The sequence below is a fragment of the Anabrus simplex genome, chromosome 2 (assembly GCF_040414725.1).
Source record: "Anabrus simplex isolate iqAnaSimp1 chromosome 2, ASM4041472v1, whole genome shotgun sequence".
Taxonomy (NCBI): Eukaryota; Metazoa; Arthropoda; class Insecta; order Orthoptera; family Tettigoniidae; genus Anabrus; species Anabrus simplex.
This window is the reverse complement of record NC_090266.1, coordinates 968327841-968353664: the sequence shown is the minus strand read 5'-3', so window position 1 is coordinate 968353664 and position 25824 is coordinate 968327841. Positions and strand designations below refer to the sequence as shown.

General features: G+C 40.5%; 1 protein-coding gene across 1 annotated transcript in view; it reads left to right on the top strand.

Moving 5' to 3' along the window:
* LOC136863225 (uncharacterized) overlaps positions 1 to 25824 on the top strand; it is a 166677-nt gene that overhangs the window by 17714 nt on the left and 123139 nt on the right. The window contains exon 2 of the mRNA XM_067139593.2: positions 18907 to 19036. Coding sequence (XP_066995694.2) covers positions 18907 to 19036 — 130 coding nt within the window. The remainder of the gene's footprint in view (positions 1 to 18906; positions 19037 to 25824) is intronic.

The following is a 25824-nucleotide window of genomic DNA, read 5'->3' as shown; positions in this document are numbered from 1 at the left end:
CTAATGAAGCTAACCTAGGTACAAAATCAGAATTATTGAAGAGAGGGGTAGCGATTTATAAATATTTAAAGAGATCTGTTTTTAATTACCTTATTATAATTTGTAGCGACGATTTCAATACATCTTCTAGGCAATCCAAGGTCCTAAATGAGCTGTATGTGCTACGGTATATCTTTTGCTTGAGGATCTAAGTGATGAACGATCATTTTAACGAATGTCAATGTGACCTGAGAAAGCAATAACTTGTCAGCTAACACTGGCGTGAAAGGTTACAGCGGTAAAGGATACATTTGCTAGCTTTACGGGACACGTAATATTTAACATGGTGTGCTGATTGATGATTCACCGGTTGCGTAGTATAACTCATTGGGCGTTCACTTCCTATGTAATCAATTGTGAGTTTAACTTCCAGAAAAATAGATTGGCATTTAAAATAATACAGACGTGAAACCTTCATCTTTTAAGGCTCATACTGCAGGCTTGTATATATGGAAATATTTGTTCCAACAATACCAAACTCTGCTCAGTTTTGAACATCGGCTAGGGCAAAATATTCTTCAACCTGGCCTTTTCCAGTTGCCTGGGGTAGGCACTTTATATATGTATTTAGCTCAGTTTTACTGCTCGATGCCTTTCCTGATGCCAGTCCCCTGTGGAGGTATGTATTCATTATTGTGTGTTCCTCTGGTAGTATGTAGTGTGGTGTGTTGTATGCAAATGAAGATGTGTATAAAGACGAAGAAAAACTCACAGCCAACGAGCTAGATGAATAAACCAGACAGGGTTAAAATTCTTGACGCTACCAAGAATCGAACGTGGGGACATCTGAATCGAATGCTACTAACATTTAACTAAGGAGCCTGACCAACTAGGGAAAATGCATGCATAATATCAACTGTCAACAGGGATGCAAATAGGAACAAACTGCATTTAGAAATTCAAATTTATGCGACAAATTTGGATACAATTTTCATAGAAGCTATTACATTATGATCCATAATCAATTTTGTGCAAGTTAATAACCCTACAGAAAATTAGTATCTATGATGATGACTTACAAGTGTATCCAGAAAGTATTTTTACTTATTAAAATAGGCCCTCAACAAAAGACGCCCCTCAGAAATGTTGAGGTGGTTAGTGTCATACTACTATATTCTAGGGAAACTTATATATTTTGGAAGTATTTATTGCTGTTATTATTATTTGTTTAGGTATTTACTTTCCTTGAATTGTATATGTACAGTTTCTTTACTTCCCGGAGGAAGTAAGGAAGAGAAAGTAGTTACTATCATTATTTTAATAACTATTAACTAATTTTTTCTATTTTCGGAGACACTGAGGTGTGGGAATTTTTACCCGCAGGAGTTGCCAGAAAATCTATCGAAACGAGGCTAACGTATTTAAGCAACTTCAAATACTACTGGATTGAACCAGGATCGAACCTGTCAAGTTGGGCTCAGAAGGCCAGCGGTCTATCCTCTGAGCTACTCAGGACGGCTTTATGCAATTATGCAGTTAAAGTGATGTACTCATTTTGATAGCTTATGGTTTCTGAGAATAGTGTACCAAAACACTTTAAAATGTCACTTTCAAAAATGTAATATTGGCTGACAGCTGAGTGACAGGGGGAGTGGCAGAGGTGCCGTCATATTTAAAGCAGTTTATTATACACTTTTATTGCAGAAACATACTTATGTTACACATTTTTGATTCAGAAGAACTTCCTCTATCCGTAGAAGTGTGAAACCAAAATTTGAATTTTTAATTATATCTCACATCAGGAGTGCTTAAATGGGAGATATTCTTTCTTTCATTCTTTCTTTCTTTCTGCCCTTCTTAGTCCGTTTACAGTCCTGGGTTCGTTTTTCACTCTGACTCATCGAAGGATCCAACCTCTACTGCCTCAAGGGCAGTGTCCTAGAGCGTGAGACCCTTGTTCGCGAATACAACTGGCGAGGAGGACCAGTACCTCGCCCAGTCACCATCACCTGCTGCTGAGCAGGAGGAGAAGTGGGAAACCACGGAAAACCACTTCTAGGATGGCTGGGGTGGGAATCGAACTCCCTCCATTCAGGTGACCTCCCGAGTGTACCCCGTTCCAGTCCTCGTACTAAGTGTCAATTTTTTGTGCCAGAGTCGGGAATCGAACCGGACCTCGAGGGCGGCAGATATTCACACTAACCACTACACCACAGTGGCAGATTTAAATTCGAGATATCCAAGTCAAATTATATCCTGACAGCAAGTTTTATCTCGGAGGTGTGTTAAGTCCAACAGAACTTTAAATGATGTTTAAAGAGTTATATAAGTTACAGTACTTAAAGATCAATGTAGTTATAGAATGAATGTAACTAGGACTTCTTTGAATGTGACCTGAAAAACATTATTTTCATAGTAATAATTTCAAACATGATTCCGGCTCTCTGGATGAGTGATCATTGTAATAGCCTTCAGTTCAGAGAACCCCGTTTTCGATTCCTTGCAGGGTTGGGATTTTAAATTTGATTAATTCATCTAGCTCGGGTGCTGGCCATTTGTGTTCATATTAATACACATCTTCATATAACACGTCACAGTACAAGCCACCACAGAAACCTGCAAGTGTGAATACATCCTACATCATATGGTTGGCGTTAGAAAAGGTACCTATTCATAAAACTGGGTCAAATTCATACAGTGCGCCGACCCCAGGTAATTAAGAAAAGGCTAGAAAGAAGAACAAGGAAAAGAAAAATTGCACTTAGAAATAACGGGAAAAAATGTTTGAATGAATTTGTTTTATTCCGTACAGAACTTCCGGTCATCAGTCACGTGTTTAATTTCCATGTACATGTAGTTTGATATATTTTGCTGTTATACTGGCTGAGAGTGGAGTTGTTTGTACGGAATCGAGGATTAAGCATGGTGTTTTGAAAATCTAATCTGTCTCATTATATTCGTGGAATGATGAAAAATGTTGTGGAATGTTCTACGTTTAGGATAACCGCTTTCAGCACCTACAATCGATCGTGAGATAGTAGATTCACGAAAATAATTCTTGTCAGGGAGTCGAAATATCTAGTTTTATCTGGACCGTATTCATCATCTCTGAATGAAACAGTCCAAGACATTGTAGCGTCGCAGCACTCGTGGGCTTCCTGTGTTTCTTCAGATGGATGACACCCTTATGAGTAGAATTCGATGTAATGTGGTTAGCACCGAGGCTAAAATCAGTTTCATTCGACAAGTTTGTTACCTTTCCTAATAAGATAATTACTAAATCTGGTACCACCTGAACAGTTCCATTGTGAGCCTTAGACTGTGGTAACTTCATTTCCGGAAGCTCGATCCTCCGCCTGTTAGGAGTGAATTTCTCATCTCCGTAAACTAAATTAGGAACTTCCATCCTTTTATAAACCTTAAGCTGAGTATATCGGTTTCCTTGATTTCATAATGTTCATTTTATTATATCACACATCCATAGAATCATTACCGTTTCACAAGGACATATTTCTTGCAAATAGGAAATGGTACAGAACAAAAGAATATTAAACCTTAAAACTTGTTCAATGATTTTATTGTATAAAGTGATCTTGTATCTTCGAAAGTAATTCCTTCAGTTTTACATCATATATTTTGAGAAAAACATATGAGCGTTGCGAGCGTGATTGCCGACATAAACAGGTTTAAGAAATGACAGGAGGGTACCCATGATGATGAGATAAAGACTAAGTTAGGAATGAACTGGATGGATGAAGCTATGTGTATAAACCGACTTCGGTGATGGTGTTATGTGAGAGGAATCATGATGAACAGGTCACTTAGGTGAATGACAAACTCGGCCATAGGGGATAGGAGGAACAAATGGAAACTGAGGTAAGGAGAGGCGCGGATGTTGATAATTTAAACATTAAAAAAGTGTGGAACTAAATGAGGCTGCAGAACTAGATGCAAGTTTAGAAATATAGAGGCTCATAGTTAACTCACCACAAAACCCTAATAATGAAATGAAATGGCGTATGGCTTTTAGTGCCAGGAGTGTCCGAAGACATGTTCGGCTCGCCAGGTGCAGGTCTTTTGATTTGACACCCCTAGGCGACCTGCGCGTCGTGATGAGGATGAAATGATGATTAAGATGACCAGCGAAGATAACCAATTATGGTTAAAATTCCCGACCCTGCCGGGAATCGAATCGTCTAAAGACGGCGAATTTCTCAGAATTGTTGGATTCGACCCATTCACTAAGGTATTTGAATCATTACACTCTGAAGATTTTACCGTAGGTAGTCAGAAGATGTGGTGGAGCATGAATGATGTTATTAGTAAAGTGGGTTTTGGTATAGGAGAATTTTAGGCCAAACTTAACTGCGCATACGTGCTAGTAGTTCATTTGTTGATTAGCTAGATCAGGAGAGGAAGTAAGGAGAGCGAGGTCATCTGCAAAAGCAAGGCAATCAATACTGATACCATTAGTATTTCGTCCTGTTTGAACTCCATTAGGAGTTCCTTTAGATTGGAGAGCATGTCTCCATTCCCGAATGACCCACTCGAGAGCACGGTTGAAAAGTACTGGTGATAGTCCACCTCCTTGCCGAACTGCTATTTCGATTTGAAAGGCTTCAGAAATCTCAGGTCTGAATTTCTCTTTGGAAGACGTACCAATAAGTGTAATTTGGATGATCTGCCGGGTCTTCTTGTCTAGGCCAAATTCTTTTAGAACTTGGAAAAGGGCTGTGCGCTCAATCGAATCATACTCCTTCTGGAAATCTACAAAAGTGACGATAGATGGCCTGCTCTGATTTTCAGGTGCGCGATAGTTATTTTTAGATTCTGGATCTGTTCTGCGCAGGATCTGGATTTTCGGAAGCCAACTTGATATTGTATTCACCTATTTGAGAGTCAAGTTATTCTACGGCTCTAGTGAGTAAGTCTTTGGAGATGATTTTGTACGTAAGGGGAGGAAAAGATGTGCCACTGTTATTATTGACATCGGATTTATCACTTTTTTTATGAAGGGGATGAATATGATCTGTGGTCCATTTGGAGGATATATGAGTGGTCTTAAAAATCTGTTGGATAATTTGGAGGAGGGGTTGCAGCGTTCTGTCATCCAGTAATTTGTAGTATTCTGCAATCACTGAGTCTTCACCCGGAGCTTTATTATTTTTGAGAAAAGTGAAGATCTCTAGAAGTTCAGAAATACTTGGTTGGGTTAGTTGGCACTGGATTCAGGTTAAGGATAAAAGTCGAATGTAGTGGATCACGGTTGTTATTAATGTTATTATGTTGACTGCAAAATGAATGAAATTATTGCTACAGAGTAGAGCACATTAAGCACCGCATCAATCCGGTGTACCGCGTCATCACCTGGAGAATTGCACGAGACTACTAAAATAATTCTTTCTAACACCTGCATGAAGTAACTACATAAATAATCTAACTTCTTCTCAGATTAGCAATCGTCAAAAATTGAAAGCCAACTCTGGAAGTAACCTCTTGATTATACATCTCCCGTAGGGAAATTTACAAAATTTCAAATCGAAATACATCTAGAGCATTTGTTTTCTCTAACGATATATTCATGAATATTAATACTGATTTGACGGATGGGTGGACAATCCGCGTGCACAAATAGGTACCTGACAAATGAAAGGCAAAAATTTCCCCCTTGTACGGTATAGCGGATTATACAATATATTGCATGTCGACTTCAACAGCTTTGAAATGAGCGACTGAAATAGTAAATGATTAAAATCAGTGATCAATTCTGTAATATAAGTTTTCTGGACGAATGATTACAATAGTTATAGAATATGAAATATGCATCAGATTCATGACTACATATTTCCTGTATGACGCTAACACAGGTACATAAACCTTGATAGTATCCAGATTACCGTAAGTGATATTCTTGAATATCATATACAGAACGTAAGTAGCTTACAAGGGAATTGTTGGAGCTTATGGATTCAACTATTGATGAAATATTCCAGGCCAGGTCAGGGATTTCTACCTACTTATGAGGGTTGGCCTCCTACACGAGAACAATTGAAGAGCTATTTGACGGTAGAATAGTGAACCTAGTTTAGAAAGCCAGGAATAAGGGCCGAAATAATTCATCGCGCTGACCGAGCGCCACCTCGTAATCTGCAGGCCTTTGGGCTGAGTAGCAGTCCAAGATCTTCAGCGCTCTATGCCATGGGTGGTGTTGGGGGTGGTGTGGGCGAGTGGTATTGGAGTAACGTCTCTATGTTCACAGACCTCAGATTCCATGAGCAGTGATCTCTTACGTTCAATGGAGGATCTCTCTGATCTGATCTAATAAACAGCGAAACCAGTTATAAATTCCAAACAACACAGCTTAGCGAGGTAATCCAATACCTGAAAACATAATGTTCGGCAGCAGTCGTGGTTGGCTTAACGAAGTTGACGAGATTCCATATAATACCTTCTTTACAATAAGGCAGGTAAAAAGAGATGTTCCATATAGATAGGCCTACCACCGTACAGAAATATAACAGGTCTTAGAGCATTGCGTATAGTTGTTGATTCTGAAACGCCGGTCAGAGTGGTTCGAACGGGTGAGGCGCTGGCCTTCTGACCTAAATTCGGCAGGTTCGATCCCGGCTCAGTCAGGTGGTATTTGAAGGTGCTCAAATAGGTTAGCCTCGTGTCGGTAGATTTACTGGCACGTGAAAGAACTCCTGTGGAACAAAATTCCGGCACCACGATGTCTCCGAAAACCACCAAAAGTAGTTAGTGGGACGTAAAAGTATTATTATTATTATTATTATTATTATTATTATTATTATTATTATTATTATTATTATTAATCTGGTTACCCTCCAGGTTCGGTTTTTCCCTCGGACGCAGCGAGGGATCCCATCTCTACCGCCTCAAGGGCAGTGTCCTGGAGCTTCAGACATTGGGTCGGGGGATACAACTGGGGAGAATGACCAGTACCTCGCCCAGGCGGCCTCACCTGCTATGGTAAACAGGGGCCTTGTGGAGGGACGGGCAGATTAGATGGGACAGGCAAGGAAGGGGGAAGGAAGCGGCCGTGGCCTTAAGTGAGGTACCATCCCGGCATTTGCCTGGAGGAGAAGTGGGAAACCACGGAAAACCACTTCCAGGATGGCTGAGGTGGGAATCGAACCCACCTCTACTCAATTGACCTCCCGAGGCTGAGTGGACCCCGTTCCAGCCCTCGTACCACTTTTCATATTTCGTGGCAGAGCCGGGAATCGAACCCGGACCTCCGGGGGTGGCAGCTAATCACGCTAACCACTACACCACTGAGGCGGACATTATTATTATTAAATTTGATAACGGTGTACCTGTGTTGAAATACGGGATCCTCTGAGATCTTCGAAGATTTCTCACTGCGATAGATGTTGCTGTCTAAAGTGAAAACAAAAGAACCGGCCATCCTTCTGCAACTAATCTTCGGCTCAGACTGCCCTCGATTGGGGCAATAATTAGGTCGTCAACGCTCAGGTTTGAATATGTGATAGTGTCTTTTACATTTCCCGGTAACGGAAGCAGTCATACGAGTGAACAAGTAAACTGATGTATAATGATTACGAACTGATTTTGTGCAACGCCAAATAATTACCGAATTGATTATAAGTTCCCGAACTGTATCTCTCGATATGTTTCACCGAAGGGAAACGGCACTTTATCGTGAGTCATGAGTACTGATAAGGCACAAATATCGCTTGTGCTACTTCATTATTTCCCTGGTGTGATTTATGTAGACGACGTAGGAAATTCCTACATAGACCGTCGAGGAAGAACTCCACCCTTCAATGAGACTCCTTGGCTGAATAGTGAGCATCGAGGTCTTCGGTTCAGAGAGTCCCGGGTTCGATTCCTGGCCGGGTCGGGGATTTTAATCGCGTTTGATTAATTCTTCCGGTTCGGGGACTGCGTGATTGTGTTTGTTCCAACACTTTCCTCTATTCAGAAAACACTACACTACCAAGCACCACAGAAACAAGCTAGAGCGATTACACCTCTCCTTATAGAGTTCGCTTTTTTTACAATATGCGTTACGACGCAACAACGCAGATAGGTCTTATGGCGACGATGGGGTAGGAAAGACCTAGGAGTGGGAAGGAAGCGGCGTTGGACTTAATTAATGTATAGCCGCAGCATTAGCCTGGTGTGAAAATGGGAAACAAACGAAAACCCTCTTTAGAGCTCTCGATATTGGGGATCGAATCCACTATTTCCCGGGTACAAGCTTACAGCTGCGCGCCCCTAACCGCACGGCCAACTCGCCAGGTAAAGTGTTCGCATCAGAAAGGGCATCCAGCAGTAAATCAGGGCCAAATCATCATCTGCGACACAGTTTGCTTTCGCGACCTCACAGGTGTGGGAAAAGTGGTTCAGGATTGTTATAATAATAATAATAATAATAATAATAATAATAATAATAATAATAATAATAATAATAATAATAATAATAATAATAATAATAATATTGTACCAGGGTACACCTTCTCCGTCTAGTTAAACTGCACGCCTTCTATAAGGTCATCTATGTAATTGAACTTGAACTAATGTGCTGCAAGATATTTGGGTTTGCAACTGTTTCATGTCCCTACCATCGGCCTAAGTGCCCCCTCTGGCGGGATTAAGGACAATTAATATTTAAGAGAAAGTCATTTTTCCAAGTTGGCTAACCTTAGTTTTCGAAGATTGCTTTGTTCTCGTATGAAAGTTGTCAACATTCCTACTGCTTCCTTCTTCCTTAGTTAGCAACCAATCAGACATTTTGGGAACTTTTTTCTCCAGTCAATCAAAATTGGGGGTGTGTACAGGCATCCAGCCTATATTTAATGAGTTCTGGTAACTTACCCTCGAAATGCTATAAACGCTGGGCACTTTTGTGCTGTGTCGTAATCTTCTTTGATCCAGTTTAGTGCGTGTGACGTGTTTTTCGGGGGCAGGGGCCGCAGGTCGGCGTTCGGAAGGCCCAGCTACTCGAGGTAATGGCAGAATTTCCTTAACAGGTGGTAGCTCCGGCAGATAGCTTGAGGGGAAGGTTTCAAAATTCTTTTCTTCATGTAAGTGTTCATTTCATGGTTTAAATGTAGATTTTCAGCAAGTCTGAGGACTCTGTTCAAATCCCGGCTGGGAAACATGCAAATTAAGGGAACAAAGTGTGATTCACTCTCCTTGCTATTTGCTTTACGTCGAACCGACACAGATAGGTCTTATGGTGACGATGGGAGAGGAAAGGTCTAGGAGTGGGAAGGGAGCGGCCGTGGTCTTAGTTATGGTACAGCCCCAGAATTTGCCTGGTGTGAAAATGGAAAACCACGGAAAACCATCTTCAAGGCTGCCGACAGTGGGGTTCGAACCCACTATCTCCCGGATACGAGCTCAAAGCCCTAACCGCTCGGCCAACTCGCCCAGTAAAGTGTGATTATCGCCTGATGATTCCCATTCAACTTGGTATGGGGTGATTACAATTTTCTAAACCAATAAATTCTTAACACACTTTTTGATTTTAATATTTCTCGTTTAGTCACCCTCTGCAGAATAGGCTAAGCTTCTGCAATTTCGGGCCATTAGCCCACTTGGTTTTACGAGTTTTTCTAGAAGGATTGCAAGTGTTTCGCCTCCCAGCCTTTTGTTCATGCCCGATCAGGTTAACCCATTCTTTTTTACATTAGGACCATTTAGAATGAGCACTCATTTGCCCATGTTAATTTCGTAATGGTTTATAGAACAGTGTGTAACAAACTGTTGAGCAGAAGTGACTGTAAATTACTCGAAGTTTGTCACGCATAACCTTGTAAGAAACTTGTGCCTCTGAGAAGCTGGACTACATGAACTTTTGGATCTCAGACTCCTAGGCTATGTAAATTAGTGAAGCAAACATGAATAGTGTACCTGTTCAGGGTTACAATGCTCATTAACATGTTGATAATTATTTCTGTCCGCCTCTGTGGTGTAGTGGTTAGTGTGATTAGCTGCCACCCCCGGAGGTTCGGGTTCGATTCCCGGCTCTGCCACGAAATTTGAAAAGTGGTACGAGGGTTGGAACGGGGACCACTCAGCCTCGGGAACTCAACTGAGTAGAGGTGGGCTCGATTCCCACCTCAGCCATCCTCGAAGTGGTTTTCCGTGGTTTCCCACTTCTCCTCCAGGCAAATGCCGGGATGGTACCTAACTTAAGGCCACGGCCGCTTCCTTCCCTCTTCCTTGCCTGTCCCATCCGATCTTCCCATCCCTCCAGAAGGCCCTTGTTCAGCATAGCAGGTGAGGCCACCTGGGCGAGGTACTGGTCATTCTCCCCAGTTGTATCCCCGACCCAAAGTCTGAAGCTCCAGGACCCTGCCCTTGAGGCGGTAGAGGTGGGATCCCTCGCTGAGTCAGAGGGAAAAACCTACCCTGGAGGGTAAACAGATTTAGAAGGAAAATAAGAAGAAAATTATTTCTAATTTTGTACCTGATTTTGGACTCTAGGACATTGTTGTTGTGGGAGCGGACGAGCTCATTATTATATTGTTGTTGTTTATTCAGATTTCTGCCTATAATATTTTAAACTAAAAAATGAGGAAGGAAAGAAAATTTCAAAATTCAGTGCCTTAACGTATCCTCTGGTAATTTTTTTGTCTGCGCATTCACCCCGATACCTTCTTAGACCTCTGCTTTCCACGAAAATTCCTGTAAAAATTATTATTATCTTCATCATCATCATCATCATCATCTGTTTACCCTCCAGGGTCGGCTTTTCCCTCGGACACAGCGAGGGATCCCACCTCTACCGCCTCAAAGGCAGTGTCCTGGAGCTTCAGACTCTTGGTCGGGGATACAACTGGGGAGAATGACCAGTACCTCGCCCAGGCGGCTTCACCTGCTATGCTGAACAGGGGCCTTGTGGAGGGATGGGAAGATTGGAAGGGATAGGCAAGGGAGAGGGAAGGACGCGGCCGTGGCCTTATGTTAAGTACCATCCCGGCATTTGCCTGGAGGAGAAGTGGGAAACCACGGAAAACCACTTCCAGGATGGCTGAGGTGGGAATCGAACCCACCTCTACTCAGTTGACCTCCCGAGGCTGAGTGGACCCCGTTCCAGCCCTCGTACCACTTTTCAAATTTCGTGGCAGAGCCGGGAATCGAACCCGGGCCTCCGGGGGTGGCAGCTAATCACGCTAACCACTACACCACAGAGGCGGACTGTTATTATTATTATTATTATTATTATTATTATTATTATTATTATTATTATTATTATTATTATTATTATTATTATTATTGCCTCTGTGGGTCTTTGTAGTTAGTCTGTTGAAACAGTCCGACGTAAGAAGCTCATCTATCGAACTCTGGCACACTTGGAGTGATTTCTACTCTTCAGTTACGTGGGCTTCGACGTTAAATATCAAGTGCAACAATGGAATAAATTCAAGCAGTGCGTAACTGACTAAGTCATTCCTGCAAACAATTGAGTTACAGAGAGATGAGTGTACTTAAACTGTGATTTATTACTGAGCAATGAAGCAGGGATTAACATTCATTTCTAACAATTTCAAGAGGCAGTGGAACTCAGAATTATTGTCGTAACCTACCATCACGTTCAATGTTACATTATGTCCAATTGAAAGGAATATAATTGAATAGTAACGCTCCAAACTCCTGACAGTAGTAGTTCAAGCTAATTCTTCCATTTATCGTGTCCTCTACTACAGTGGCATTCCTAGCAGAACACATGTTATGAGAGCATTCCATTGTACCTTGTCCATTAACTGGGCATGAAAAATTCAGTGTCGATCCACAATAACATTTTTCACCTCCTGCGGCTTCATCATTCTCAGTTCGAATGTGGATGAGTTGACTTCACACCTGTAATTCTACAATCTCCACCCGTGAACAAAATAATGCTCTTTCAATTCTTATCAGTGCTGGCTAGACTGAACTATGTCCCGACAATTTATTAATAATATATTGCCGGCCAACGTGGATCTGAGGGCTGGTTCGAAATCCACTCAGCCAATGTGATGACAACTGTGGAGCTATCTAGCGGTGAGACAGCGCCTCCGGTCATGAGAGCGCCAACAATAATGACCGGGAAGCTTCGTCGTTTAGACCACACGTCACTTCGTTATATGCAGACCTTCGGACTGAGTAACTGCCTTTTGGTAACTGCTCTAACACTATGGCTTTGTTGCTTATTGGTAAAGTCGAAGCACAGAAACCATGCACTGTGTAAAATATATTTCCTCAATCAATCAATCAATCAATCAATTAATCAATCAATCAATCAATCAATCAATGATCTGCATTTAGGGCCGTCTTCCAGGTGGCAGATTCACTATGAACCGTTTACCTACCTTTTTCTTAAACGATTCCAAAGAACTTGGACAATTTTCGAACATTACTATCCTTGATAATTGATTCCAAACCCTTACTCCTCGTTCTACAAATGAACATTTACCCCATTTTATACTATTGAATTCCAAGTGTATCTTCATATTAAGATCTTTCCTTCACTTAAAAAGCTCCACGGAAGGTTATTCGTCTACTAATGTAATTCCCCCGCCTGCTGCCATTTCTTGATGGATGCAGTATTTTTGTATCCATCTCTTGGCACAGGCCAGAGCAAAGTGTAGCTTCCGCCAAAGTTCCAGTCTCATCCATGGCTGTGACAATATGGAAGCTGCTGGGGTATGGGTGGTGCTGAGTAATGACATTTGGGGCACAACTAGTGTCTGAGTGTTATGAAAGGTGTTGCTCATAGGATCAGTCGTGCTGCAGTGGCAACTTCTGGTCCAGTGAGGAAAGCAATGGCAAACTACCCCACTCCTCATCGTCCCTAGTACGCCTCATTTGGACTCTGTCATTGGGTTTTGCAGTTTCCATATAACTGCATAGCCTTTGGTGGTGCTATTTGAGGATACAACCAGGCTCTGGGCTGATGACCTAACGGACAGACAATATCATTCCATGTCATCTATCCATTCACAGCTCGGAACATACCACTTAGTCGAGCAGCTCGTCTCCTTACTTCCATGTCTTCTCAGCCCCAAAGTTTAGAACATTTTCCTTACACTACACTTTTGTCGGAAATCACCCAGGAAAGATCATGCTGCTTTACATTGTATCTTATACATTTCTCGTATGAAGTAGTTCTGGTGTAGGTCCCATACACTTTCACCATACTCAAAAGCGGGCTTACCAGATAGTTATACGGCCCCGCATTTACATACTTACCCCAACCCCGAAATACCCTCATACCCATGTGAAGAGATCTGTAACGTTTCTTAACAACCTTGTTAATATGACACAGTTGTGAGTGGATAAATTAACAGTCTGGCTAGAACCGTAATATTCATTTAATTTCAAAGATACATGCAAATGACCTAATATTAACACACAATCATTCCATTATATTGTATAGAGAGAGGGAGAGTAAATAAGAAAATTTATCTCAAATGTTTCCAGATCTGTTTTTAAGATACTGATATCCTGTTTTCATACTCTTTATGTTACTAACGGGCTCGTGCAACAGTATGCCCTATTTCATTTTACGTGGAATTGCTGATAACGGAGATATTGATAGCTACTTTGTTTTATTAAATGGAACTATACAGGTTTCATTCACCAGCACAACAGTCGTCCCAACTAGGCGGAACACACCACACGTTTATCAGCACGTTGTCTCTTGCCTGTTCCCTGTGACCTCTCCCGCACATACGCACCACATTTGAAAGAGCATAGTGTAAAACACAGATTTCCACCAAAGGAATGATGGTACGATAAAATAAGTAACACCATTGAATTTTCCTAATTGAACACTGCTGTGCTTGGAGATGAAACCTGTGTAGTCCTACTTTAAGGAAGAAGAAGTCATTATCACCGTTGTTCATATTCCATGGAAAATATTATTTTTACGGACCCCCTAGTATTATTTAAGAATTCGAAAGCAGAATGTCTGTACAGGGTGGGAATCGAACCGCTCCACTACTCAGTTGACCTCCTGTGGCTGAGTGGACCTCATTCCAGCCTACAAACCACTTTTCAAATTTCGTGGCAGAGCCGTGAATCGAACTCGAACAGCCGGGGACTGCAGATAATCACACTAGCCACTACAGCATAGAGGCGGACTCCAACAAATTTGCTCGCAAATACTGTATGTTTCCTACACATGTATCATTCGGTTTTCGGAGGGGAGGATTCAACGCCGACTGTTGTAATCGGCTCCTAGGCAATTCTTAAAAGGACAGCGATATTCCCTTTCGCGGATTTTGAAACGTTTCTCTGCCTGAAAATTCTCGAGCATTCAAAAAATAAGTCGCACGGTCACTAACACTTTCTAGGTATACATTTGATTTTAGAATTTAGAATTTACAAACGATTTGGGGTTGCGCTTTTCTACATAGTTACAATTTTTTTTTGCTAGTTGCTTTACGTCGCACCGACACAGATAGGTCTTATAGCGACGATGGGACAGGAAAGGGCTAGGAGTTGGAAGGAAGCGGCCGTGGCCTTAATTAAGGTACAGCCCCAGCATTTGCCTGGTGTGAAAATGGGAAACCACGGAAAACCATTTTCAGGGCTGCCGACAGTGGGGTTCGAACCTACTATCTCCCGAATACCGGATACTGGCCGCACTTAAGCGACTGCAGCTATCGAGCTCGGTTACAATTTTTTTTCCTAGGAATATTTTCACTATAAAATGTTTATTCGTAAAAATGGTTAGCAAAGTGAAATGACAAATTTCAGGAAAATATCTTGCGGCCCGATATAACTGAACACATGGCGTGGTGGCTTAGATATACTACTGTGTCACACACTTTTCTAAATACAAAGAGTTTACAATTTATTTTTTCGCAGATAACGCCTGGACCAAAGAGAAAACTGGTAGAGTTTTAGAGGAAATTCATAGGAAGTATTTTGCAGAAAACGGAACTTTAAGTGCACTCAGTGCACTCCAGTTTTCATGGGACTAGCGGTTCAGACAGTGAATTCACTTTCAAGGGCCTTAAATGCACAATTCCTCCTACTTGCTGTTTTTATACTACCTGCTTCTTTGATAAGTACATAGTGTGTAATCATGTGGAATAAGAAAGCGTTGTAATGTTTAAATAATACCTGAAATCAGTTGAATGGTTCCCGATAATAGCTTCTACATACATGACTCATGTAAGGCAGGAATGAGAAGTACTGTAAGTGAGGTAGACACGATTACGGAAATGTAAGAGTTCAAGAAGGACGTTACTGGCATTAGAAGAAAAGAGAAACGAGCAGAAAAGACCCAACAGCAAACATAACGGGATGAATGAAAGAGGAATGTCTTCAGGATTACGCTCTAAATAGAGTATAAAGAAAGACGTTACGTTTGTCACGAACTTCCTGTTGGTAATTAGTTGAGGGGAATTAGATTGAGACTAAGTATACAGAGCGAGGAGATGAGATGATAATCTCCTCCTATAAAACATCGGGTTAAACATAATTGGTAACGAGAGTCTAACAGCATACACGTTTGATATTTCTAGATTTATACTAATAGAATCCAATTTTTACGCCTACCTTTCAGCATACAGAGACATATATTCCGGTAGAAAATATCCCATTGGAAGATCACCAACATTCTACATAGCAAAGGAATGTTAAAAATCAAATTGTGAGACATTTAGAACTTTATGGTGCATGTTGACATGGTTGTGATCCCGGTTATAAAGTGTTTACGGTCTGGTGTTTGCATTAATGATTGGCCGCTGACTTCGTCTGTTCCTTCAGAACATAGAGAGATTAGGATCTCTAACATGTACAATTTTAAATATTCGGAGCATGTTAGCTTTCTTCTGGCTGTATTAAACATAATCAGTAACAAGATAATTCTTTAGCTACTTCGAAAACATAGTTCCTGGTTTAATCGAAAGAGGAGGACCAAGGTCATGCACATGATGTTCACGAATGCTATTTTTATCTATTGGAAAGATAAATACGGAAAATCTCCTGATTTTGCGTCGGTTGCTGTATCCAATTGAGCTACATGGTGGCCTAGGTCATATGTGTTCTGTTGGAAAGGATCTATGCACTACTGCTATCAAACTGTAAGGTGTGTGCAAGTTGTCCGTTTTGGGCCATGTCAATGAGTATTGAATTTTTAAACGACCGTATTGTACTCGAATATGTAAATAATTTGAAATAAATAATTATTAATTTACGTTCTTTTAAATAACGTGAACTAGTTCTGTAATACTCAAGGGGACCAACACGCGGTCTCTCCTCGTTCAACGAAGTTCGCTTAGTAAGAAATTAAACCTAGAGAAATCTATGGTAACGTTTGGTACTCATTCTAGTCTAATACTCATCTTTCAACTAAAACTGTCCATCGGGGTTATGAAATACGAAGGAAGATGACAAAATGGCAAACAGTAAAAAATCAGCTGTAATTTCCTAATGAAGTACCATCTTATTCTTTCCTAATTCTCTTAAAAGGATCATTGCATAGTTTAACCAAGGGCGATCAATTTCCAATGCTTCTACTTCGGATATGATTCTCATTATCGACAGTCTAAATCAGGTTACCTTATTTTAATCTGACATGGAAAGGATCAAAACACGCAACTGTTAAAACTGAGAAATAATTTCGCAAATATTCCCTTCGTTTCTGGATATGAGTTGAATATACGTTTGTATTATACAGAGTTATTCACCTAAAATGTTACACGGAAATAACGCCTAAACACTTAAAGATATCTGTAATTTGTTTTCATATTCTTCAATGACACCCAGGGCTTGTAAAATAATGTGCTACGTATTCTCATGGGGTGATTAATAACCGATTTATTGATACTAAATCCATATTTTTAAATGGAACGGCAGAAATTCATATAGCTGACCTAAAAGTTCAACTGCGTACAAATTCAAATACGTAAGTATTTTGAAAATCGGATAGTTACTTTTTGAGATCTCAATAAGAACAGCATGCGTGGTTTTGCATGCCGCATCGGACAGCGTGTTGTCGGGCAAGGTCATATTGACGCGCAAGCAGATTCCTGGGTGTTATTCCAGCCACATGAATGTAAGCATATCGTACACATGTGATCTGTTTGCAATGTGTGTATGACAGATGAACTCATGGCAAGACATGGAGGCTTTTTTTTTCAAGGAATAAAATAATTACTTTGACTTCAAAGGAACATTATAATTGTCACTGGTTTTGAGTGTACAGTACATACTACTGTATGCATTGAGAAATAAACATAACACAGGATACTGTACGTGCCTGATATCCGTTCTATGGCTGGAAGAAATGCCAGGAAACAGCTTGCTTGCAAATTTGTCCTTGGCCGATCTCACGCTGTTTGATGCGACACGCAAAAGCCCAAATGGGTTTTTTATTGTTATCTCGAAAAGTAACTGTCCGATTTTGAAAATGCTTTTAGGCCAGCTGTATGTATTCGTGCCGTTGCATTTAAAAATGGTGTTATTATCAATATCTCGGTTATTAATCATCCCATGATAATATGTAGCACATTATTATACAAGCCTCTGGGTATCATTTACGAATATGAAAACAGAATACCGATATCTTTAATGTTTTACACGTTAATTCCGTGTGACATCTTAGGTGAATAACCCTGTATATTTAATTTTGTATACAAGACCTATTCGTGCATTTACACATACAGCAAATGAAAATAACTTTTGCATGCTATAATCATCATCATCATCTGTTTACCCTCCAGGGTCGGCTTTTCCCTCGGACACACAGCGAGGGATCCCACCTCTACCGCCGCAAGGGCAGTGTCCTGGAGCTTCAGACTCTTGGTCGGGGATACAACTGGGGAGAATGACCAGTACCTCGCCCAGGCGGCCTCACCTGCTATGCTGAACAGGGGCCTTGTGGAGGGATGGGAAGATTGGAAGGGATAGGCAAGGAAGAGGGAAGGAAGCGGCCGTGGCCTTATGTTAGGTACCATCCCGGCATTCGCCTGGAGGAGAAGTGGGAAACCACGGAAAACCACTTCCAGGATGGCTGAGGTGGGAATCGAACCCACCTCTCCTCAGTTGACCTCCCGAGGCTGAGTGGACCCCGTTCCAGCCCTCATACCACTTTTCAAATTTCGTGGCAGAGCCGGGAATCGAACCCGGGCCTCCGGGGGTGGCAGCTAATCACGCTAACCACTACACCACAGAGGCATGCTATAATACTGTTCATAATCTTAGGACATTAAATATTCTCTAAAAATAAAAAGTGAGGCCAGTGTCCAGTAATCAGGAGATAGTGGGTTCGAACCCTACTGTTCGCAACCCTGAAGATGGTTTTCCGTGGTTTCCCATTTTTACACCAGGCAAATGCCAGGGCTGTACCTTAATTAAGGCCACGGCCGCTTCCTTCCAATTCCTAGGCCTTTCCTATCTCATCGTCGCCATAAGACCTATCTATGTCGGTGCGACGTAAAGCAAATGGCAAAAAAATAGGCGTAAGATAGTTTGAATTTATCATATATTTTACTTTGTATCATTTGGAATCTAGAACGATACTATTAAATTCTCGTTTCATCGTATGTTCCAGTCCTATCTCATAAATTGTATTTTCATGATATCAGTACAGGTGTACTTCCATAGGATGTGATTTTCCATAATGCACGGATCCTTACTCCCTGCAGAGATATTTGGCCAGTATGACTTTAGACGGCCTCGAAAGAACTACAGTATTTTGTTTTCCTTTCAATTAAGTGTCATATTGTCTTCATGCATCTCAGGTGGAAATGAAATTAAGTATAAGTGCTAAATGTGACTGCAAGAGTATCAGAGAAAATATTTGCGTCTCAATGTTGACATAGTACGGCTGTAAAATATTTTACAATGACTTTCAGATTAAGGGTTGACATGCTAACACATTGTTGGGTACAACTTACCCAGCTGGATGCATAATGTGTAATGTGTTCTATGTTTCAGTCACCAAGTGACCCAAGTGATTCGGCAGTGCAGAGAAGTTCTTCGTGCCCTCTATGTGCCAGTCCCGGGGTCAAACCTGAGTCAACCCAAGTCCTCTAAATTGGAAAACATGGAGAGAGCTAACAGAGAGGTAAATTCTAATTTAATTTAAGCACGAGAAACGTAAAATGAGTTAGAATATGCCTCCCGAATTTCCACATTATTTTCCGAGAAGAACATGTTGACAAAATGCACAAAATTATTCAGGATATTTAATGTACATTCATAACAGCTACAAGCTGAGGATAAATGTATTTGAATATAATTATTTCTACTTAATAAAATGGATCATTGTTTATACGTAGGCCAATATTTATTTGTAATTTTATGAGACAGGGGACTTGTTATACAGTGGTCAAGAAAAGTTTTGTACATTTCGGTTTAGTGCCATTTTTGTTTCGCTATATGTATGTGTATAGGTATGTATGCATGTATGTATATATGTATGTATGTACTTCATACGTTACGAAAGGTATGTGTAAAGAAAACCAATATTCAGTCAGCTATGCAAAAGGAACAGAATTACAAAATTGGTAATGTGGGATTTTGAACTCGAAATTATTGTTCATTACGTGGCAGATCAGTACCGTATATAGCCACCTCGAACCCTGGGACATACTTGAACACGATGGAGCATACTCATCACGAAAAAATTGAACTTGATTTGTAGCCAATTATTATACTCTTGGACAGGAGCTTCAGTCAATTGCTGAATGATTTCAGGATAGCACGTTATGTACGAATATTATCATCCACTACTGTAAAGCCCTCGCCCAAAGTGGCAGAACATTCCTGAATCCACAGACTAAAGGATGTTTTCTCTGTATTCAAGACCATTCATGTTACCCTAGATAGAAATTAGAGGGGGAGGTCGACAAATCATGATTCCACGCCGAAACATGACGGAACCCTCTTGTTGCTGAAGGCAATCCAGGATGAAAGGCTCGTCTCATCTCTCACTAGATCGTTTCTACATTCTAATGCTCCTGCTGCAAGAGTACAAGCTTATGGTGATCTGACCAATAATGACCGTACACTTCCACTGCTCCTGATTCCATGGCTGTGAGCTTTTGCTCATCTAACAAAAATGTCCCCTTGAAGTGATTTAAGAAGAGCTCTATATCAGTCCCCCATCGTGCAACTGATTTTGCACTGTCTGATGTAACACATTCACTCCAGTGGTTCTCCGAATATCCTGGAAGAACGAGAAGGTATTAGGAATGGGCCTGCGAGTTGTATTGAGTGAGAGTCCCATCCGTTGTCGATGAACAGTAGTGGGTGTGTCCGTTAACTTTCTGCAAACTCTGGAGTCATCACCCTGACTCACTCCAACACGACCGGCGACATCTACTTGTCTTCATCCTTGCTGTAGCAATGACATAACTGGATTGAGTTCGGTAGCAGAAATGCGTATTCTTGCCATATTTACCTCCATTCTACACGTACTGGCTATACCCCACTGACCTTACAAGTGATGCTGTCAAACAGATCGACGCCGAAAAGCCTTCTATTGGACAAATATCGGTTTCAAACATTGCCCGATGGTACACGTTATAAACATGTTTGAGATACCGTAACATCCAATATACAGTGCAAAATAATACGAAATATACGAAGTGTACGAAATAATACGAAAATATGATTATATTTAAATAGATCGCCTACTCAGGCCTTTGCAGTAAATATCCATGATAGCTATTGCAAGCATATATGTTAGATAATAGATTAGTTTGCTCTACCCTGCATAGAAGGCTTACATTATGATGGTAACTCTCAGAATTAGATTCGCGGTTCATAGTACACTAAATTGAATTATTAATTTATATATTGTTAGTAGATAGACTATCACTGCACTAATTAAGTTGAATCCATTTAAAATTCTTGACGCCCAATGTAAAAAGCAAAGCAAGGACATCTCCGTACAGGCCATGAAGGCCCTTGGTAGGAAGGAAGGTCACTGCTTCCACCATCCGTAACCTCGGAAGTTGGCGGGGTAGAGTGCTTAGCTCTACATTCGCCCGCCTTTGCCCCCAGGAATTAACCCGGTACTCATTTCAGGTGTAAGCTGAGTGAACCTCAAGGCCACGTAAAACTCCGGAAGTGGAAATCTCGTCTCTTCAAATTTTCGACTTCATGACGTGGAATCGAACCTACTTCCTTTTGGGCGAATGACGCCCAACGTACATCACTGAATGTCGTGGGTGGCCTCACCGCCTATGAACTGTAAACAAAATTATGCTTTTCGAAAACGTTTCTCGAACCATAAAGAATGTCTAGTATGAGAACACTTAACGAATTCTTTAATCAATCTACATTGATATTAATTTAGGGCAGTCGCCCAGATGGCAGATTTCCTATCTGTTGTTTTCTAGCCTTTTTATTAAACGATTGCAAAGAATTTGGGTATTTATTGAACATCTCCCTTGGTAAATTATTTCAATCCCTAACTCCCGTACCTGTAAACGAATATTTGCATCAACTTGTTCTCTTGAATTCCAACTTTATCTTCATATTGTGATCTATCGTACTTTTAAACCACCACTCAAATGTATTCGTCTGCTAATGCCATTCCATGCCATCTCTCCACTGACAGCTCGGAACGTACCACTTCGTCGAGCAGCTCGTCTTCTTTCTCCCAAGCCCCAACTTTTGGACATTTTCGTAACGATACTCTTTTGTCGGAAAACATTCAGGAAAGTCGAACTGCTTTTCTTTGGAATTTTTTCCATTTCTCAAATCAAGTAATCCTGGTGAAGGTGTCATACAATGGAATCATACTCTAGTTGGGGTCTTTCCAGAGACTTATATGCCCTCTCCTTTACATCCTTACTACAACCTCTAATTATCCTCATCATCGTGTGCAGATATCTGTACCCTTTATTTTACATTACCATTTGTGTGATTACCCCAATGAAAATCTGTCCTTATATTAAAATCTAGGTACTTCCAGTGATCCTCATAAGGAAATTTCAACCCATCAATGCAGTAATTACAACCGAGAGGACTTTTCTTACTTTTGAAACACACAATCTGACTTTTACACCCGTTTTTCACCATACCATTGTCTGCTGTCCATCTCACAAAATTGTCGAGGTCTTTTTGCAGTTGCTGTTTACCCCATGGCAATGGGTTACCTTCAAGTGGCAAGGATTTTAATTTTAATTTGTTATATTTATTGATTTATTGTCTGGCTTCGTTCTCTGTGCCAGTTACTTTCATTCCAATTAGTACCATGTCCAGAATTTATCCCCGTGGCGCAGAAATTACCATCAGAAAGAGAGAGAGAGAGAGCGTAGTTCGTAAATTAAGTTAAGTGGTTACTTAGCACTAATTGGCGGAGTACACGAGTGGCATGAGGTACAGTATTCATAGTAGGGGGGTATTTTCATGACAGGACAAAACGACGCTGACTATAAGCTACAGCAGATTATTGTCACACATGAGATTTTTCTAAAAATAATACTTCAATATGAAGCTAAATGGAATTAAAGCTATAGTCGACGGTTGGCAGGTAAACTAGAATATTATATAAAGTTCGAATATTAAGTCTCCATACTAACTTTAAATTGAGTATCCTAAAATCGATAAGCGTGTAGGTCGAAATTTCTTTCAAATACTTGACGGTCTGAAGAGTTCAGCTGAGTGAACAAATTAGATTTTGCACTGCTCACACGACCTGTGTTATCATGTTCTAGTTCCTTGACTGCCACAAGTATTTCAGATAACACAACCGTACATTACCGTGTATGTCGAGTTACAATAGGACTGTGCGATTTACGACTTTGATGTATTATTTTTATAAATAAAATAATAAAGTAAACTTTTATCCTCGAGGTGATGCAGCTCTTTTAAGAATACACAACTCCAACGGACGTTAGATTTCTAACCACATACCAGCCCTTCACCCACGCTTAAATTTCTAAATAGTACCAGGAATCAAATCTGATTCCCCTTGGATGGCGGCTAATAACGCTAACCGTTATGATATCAAGGCGGACAGTAAAATTCACGTTTAATAAGATGATTCGCAATCACTACCAGTAATTGTGAAACTCTGTAGTAGATTCTCGACCTCAATGAAGGGAGGTTATGAAAAGTCAATATTAATTCTTATGCCTCATTACCATTGAATGGTTTTTCACTGATCCATACGTTCTTAGCTCCTCGAGAGCCCACTCCCACGTAAAATTCCGTATTATAAAAATATTTCACACACATTCCGTTAATTTAACAAGTCATGATACAATGGCATCATCTTAAAAGTCAACCATAGACCACCGCAGTTTTAATTCCACTTTTGAATAATCCAGTAAAGAATAACCTTCTTGTAAGTTGTTACTCAGACGGAGACCGAATAAAATCTTTCATAGGTATTCAGCAAGGGAAAAGAAACTAAATAATCAAACCAGCAGTAAAAATATGAAACTCGTAAAAGACTCAGTAATTATTCAGTGCAGTGATGCCAACACCTAGGAGCTAATCATGTATTCAAACAGCCGGGCTGAGTGGCTCAGACGGTTAAGGCGCTGGCTTTCTGACCCCAACTTGGCAGGTTCGATCCTGGCTCAGTCCGGTGGTATTTGAAGGTGCTCAAATACGTCAGCCTCGTGTCGGTAGATTTACTGGCACGTAAAAGAACTCCCGCGGAACTAAATTCCGGCACCTCGGCGTCTCCGAAAACCGTAAAAGAGTAGTTAGTGGGACGTAAAACAAATAACATTATTATTATTGTATCCAAACATACTCTCTTCACGAGGTAGAGCTCACTGTACAGGTCACATACACTAAGCTATAAAAAGAAAATTTAGTGTTGGTTTCTGTTCATTAAGAAATGAAGCAGGGGTGTAATTAAATGTCAGCTGTATAACTAATAAGAATACGTAACTGCTTTGCTTCAGTAAATATTATGGAAAAAATATTTTACCTCAAGTTTACCTTAATCATCATTCACCTCCTATCCGTATTTACAGTTAACAATAATCGTAAGTCCTCAGTTAATGGGTCAAAAACTTTCTGAAATGAAGCGATTGAGGGGATCTGGATACCAATTTCGATGTACCAATTGTGCTGGCCTTCAGATACGTAGCGAAATTCTGCTGGACGTTTCGTAAGGCTGAGTTAAATTTCTTGTGTAGACGCAGAATGTCACGAAAAACCTTCGATTATGTTAACATTATCACTTGGATATCAAGATGTTTGTCCGAGTGGCTTGACCGGGAACGAATCCAGCAACTTGGGATAATGAGTATGAAGCATTACCACTGATCCACCAAGCTATTCGCCTTCTGATTATTATTATTATTATTATTATTATTATTATTATTATTATTATTATTATTATTATTATTATTATGTGAAAGTACACAGGTTTTAAATCCAACTGAGTAACTTATTAACATTAACTGTCCACCTATACCTCTGAAATCAATAATAAACAACAAACAAAATAAAACAAAATGCATAATATCGTTATACAGTAAATGATAACACTTACAACATTAAAAAATGCAGAATGCACAATGAAATATCCCGATGATCGAAAACGAAACAAAATTAATAAAATCAAACTTAAACCACAAATTGGACTGGAAAAAATATAGTAAGTACCGGAAAGAATTATCAAAAATATACGAATTCTAAAGGCAGGGTTTTAATTTCTTATTACATTCATTATCCGATTCATTGAACATATCGATTTCTTCTGTTACAGTATTATAAAGACGCTGTCATTTTTGCGAAAGCTGAATTTGAACGGTGCAATGTTTTTGACCTTTGAACGTAAAATAATTAGTGCTGATATTATTATGTCCGCCTCTGTGGTGTAGTGGTTAGTGCGATTAGCTGCCTCCCCCGGAGGCCCGGGTTCGATTCCCGTCTCTGCCACGAAATTTGAAAAGTGGTACGAGTGGTACGAGAGCTGGAATGGGATGCACTCAGCCTCGGGAGGTCAACTGAGTAGAAGTGGGTTCGATTCCCACCTCAGTCATCCTGGAAGTGGATTTCCGTGGTTTCCCACTTCTCCTCCAGGCAAATGCCGGGATGGTACCTAACTTAAGGCCACGGCCACTTCCTTCCCCTTCTTTGTCTATCCCTTCTTACCTTCCCGTCCCCCGCAAGGAACCTGTTCAGCATAGCAGGTGAGGCCGCCTGGGCGAGGTACTGGTCATCCTCCCCTGTTGTATCGCAGGACACTGCCCTTGAGGCGGTAGGGGTTGGATCCCTCGCTCAGTCCGAGGAAAATACCGACCCTGGAATGTAAGCGGATTATTATATTTGAGGAACGTGGAATGAAATGTGACTTTACAGGTCTAATGAATCAAATCGTCCTATACGATTTTCCTCAATATTTTTTATAGAAATTAAAGTCCGTATAATTTTCAATGGAGGAATTTGAAATATATTCCTCAATAACTCGGATTATGTGTCCAAAGGTCAAAAATATGAAAAGTTTCGAAATAATGATAACGCAGGAACTTCTTTTGAACAATTTTGTACAATTTTAACAATTTTAACTTGTTGCATTGTGTACGCGCTTCAAATTACTGCACCATATTCCAATGCACTTCTTACTAAGGTAACATATAATTTAATCAGTATAGAAGGCTGGGTGAAAGGCCTCTCGAATTCCTTATCAAAATTCCTTGCATTCGGTTCCCACCCTTTGTTATTTTATTGATATTATCATTGAACGTTAGCTTACCATAAAAATGGATACCCGGATCCTTAAACGTTAAAACCCTACCCAATTTAGCCCCGCGTATATCATAGACTGATGTTTCAAATTCTTTCCTCCTGGTAAAAATCATGTACTGTATTTACATTTACTAACATTCAAAGGCAAATTATTAATATCAAAAGCAAAGTCACTTCCGTACAGGC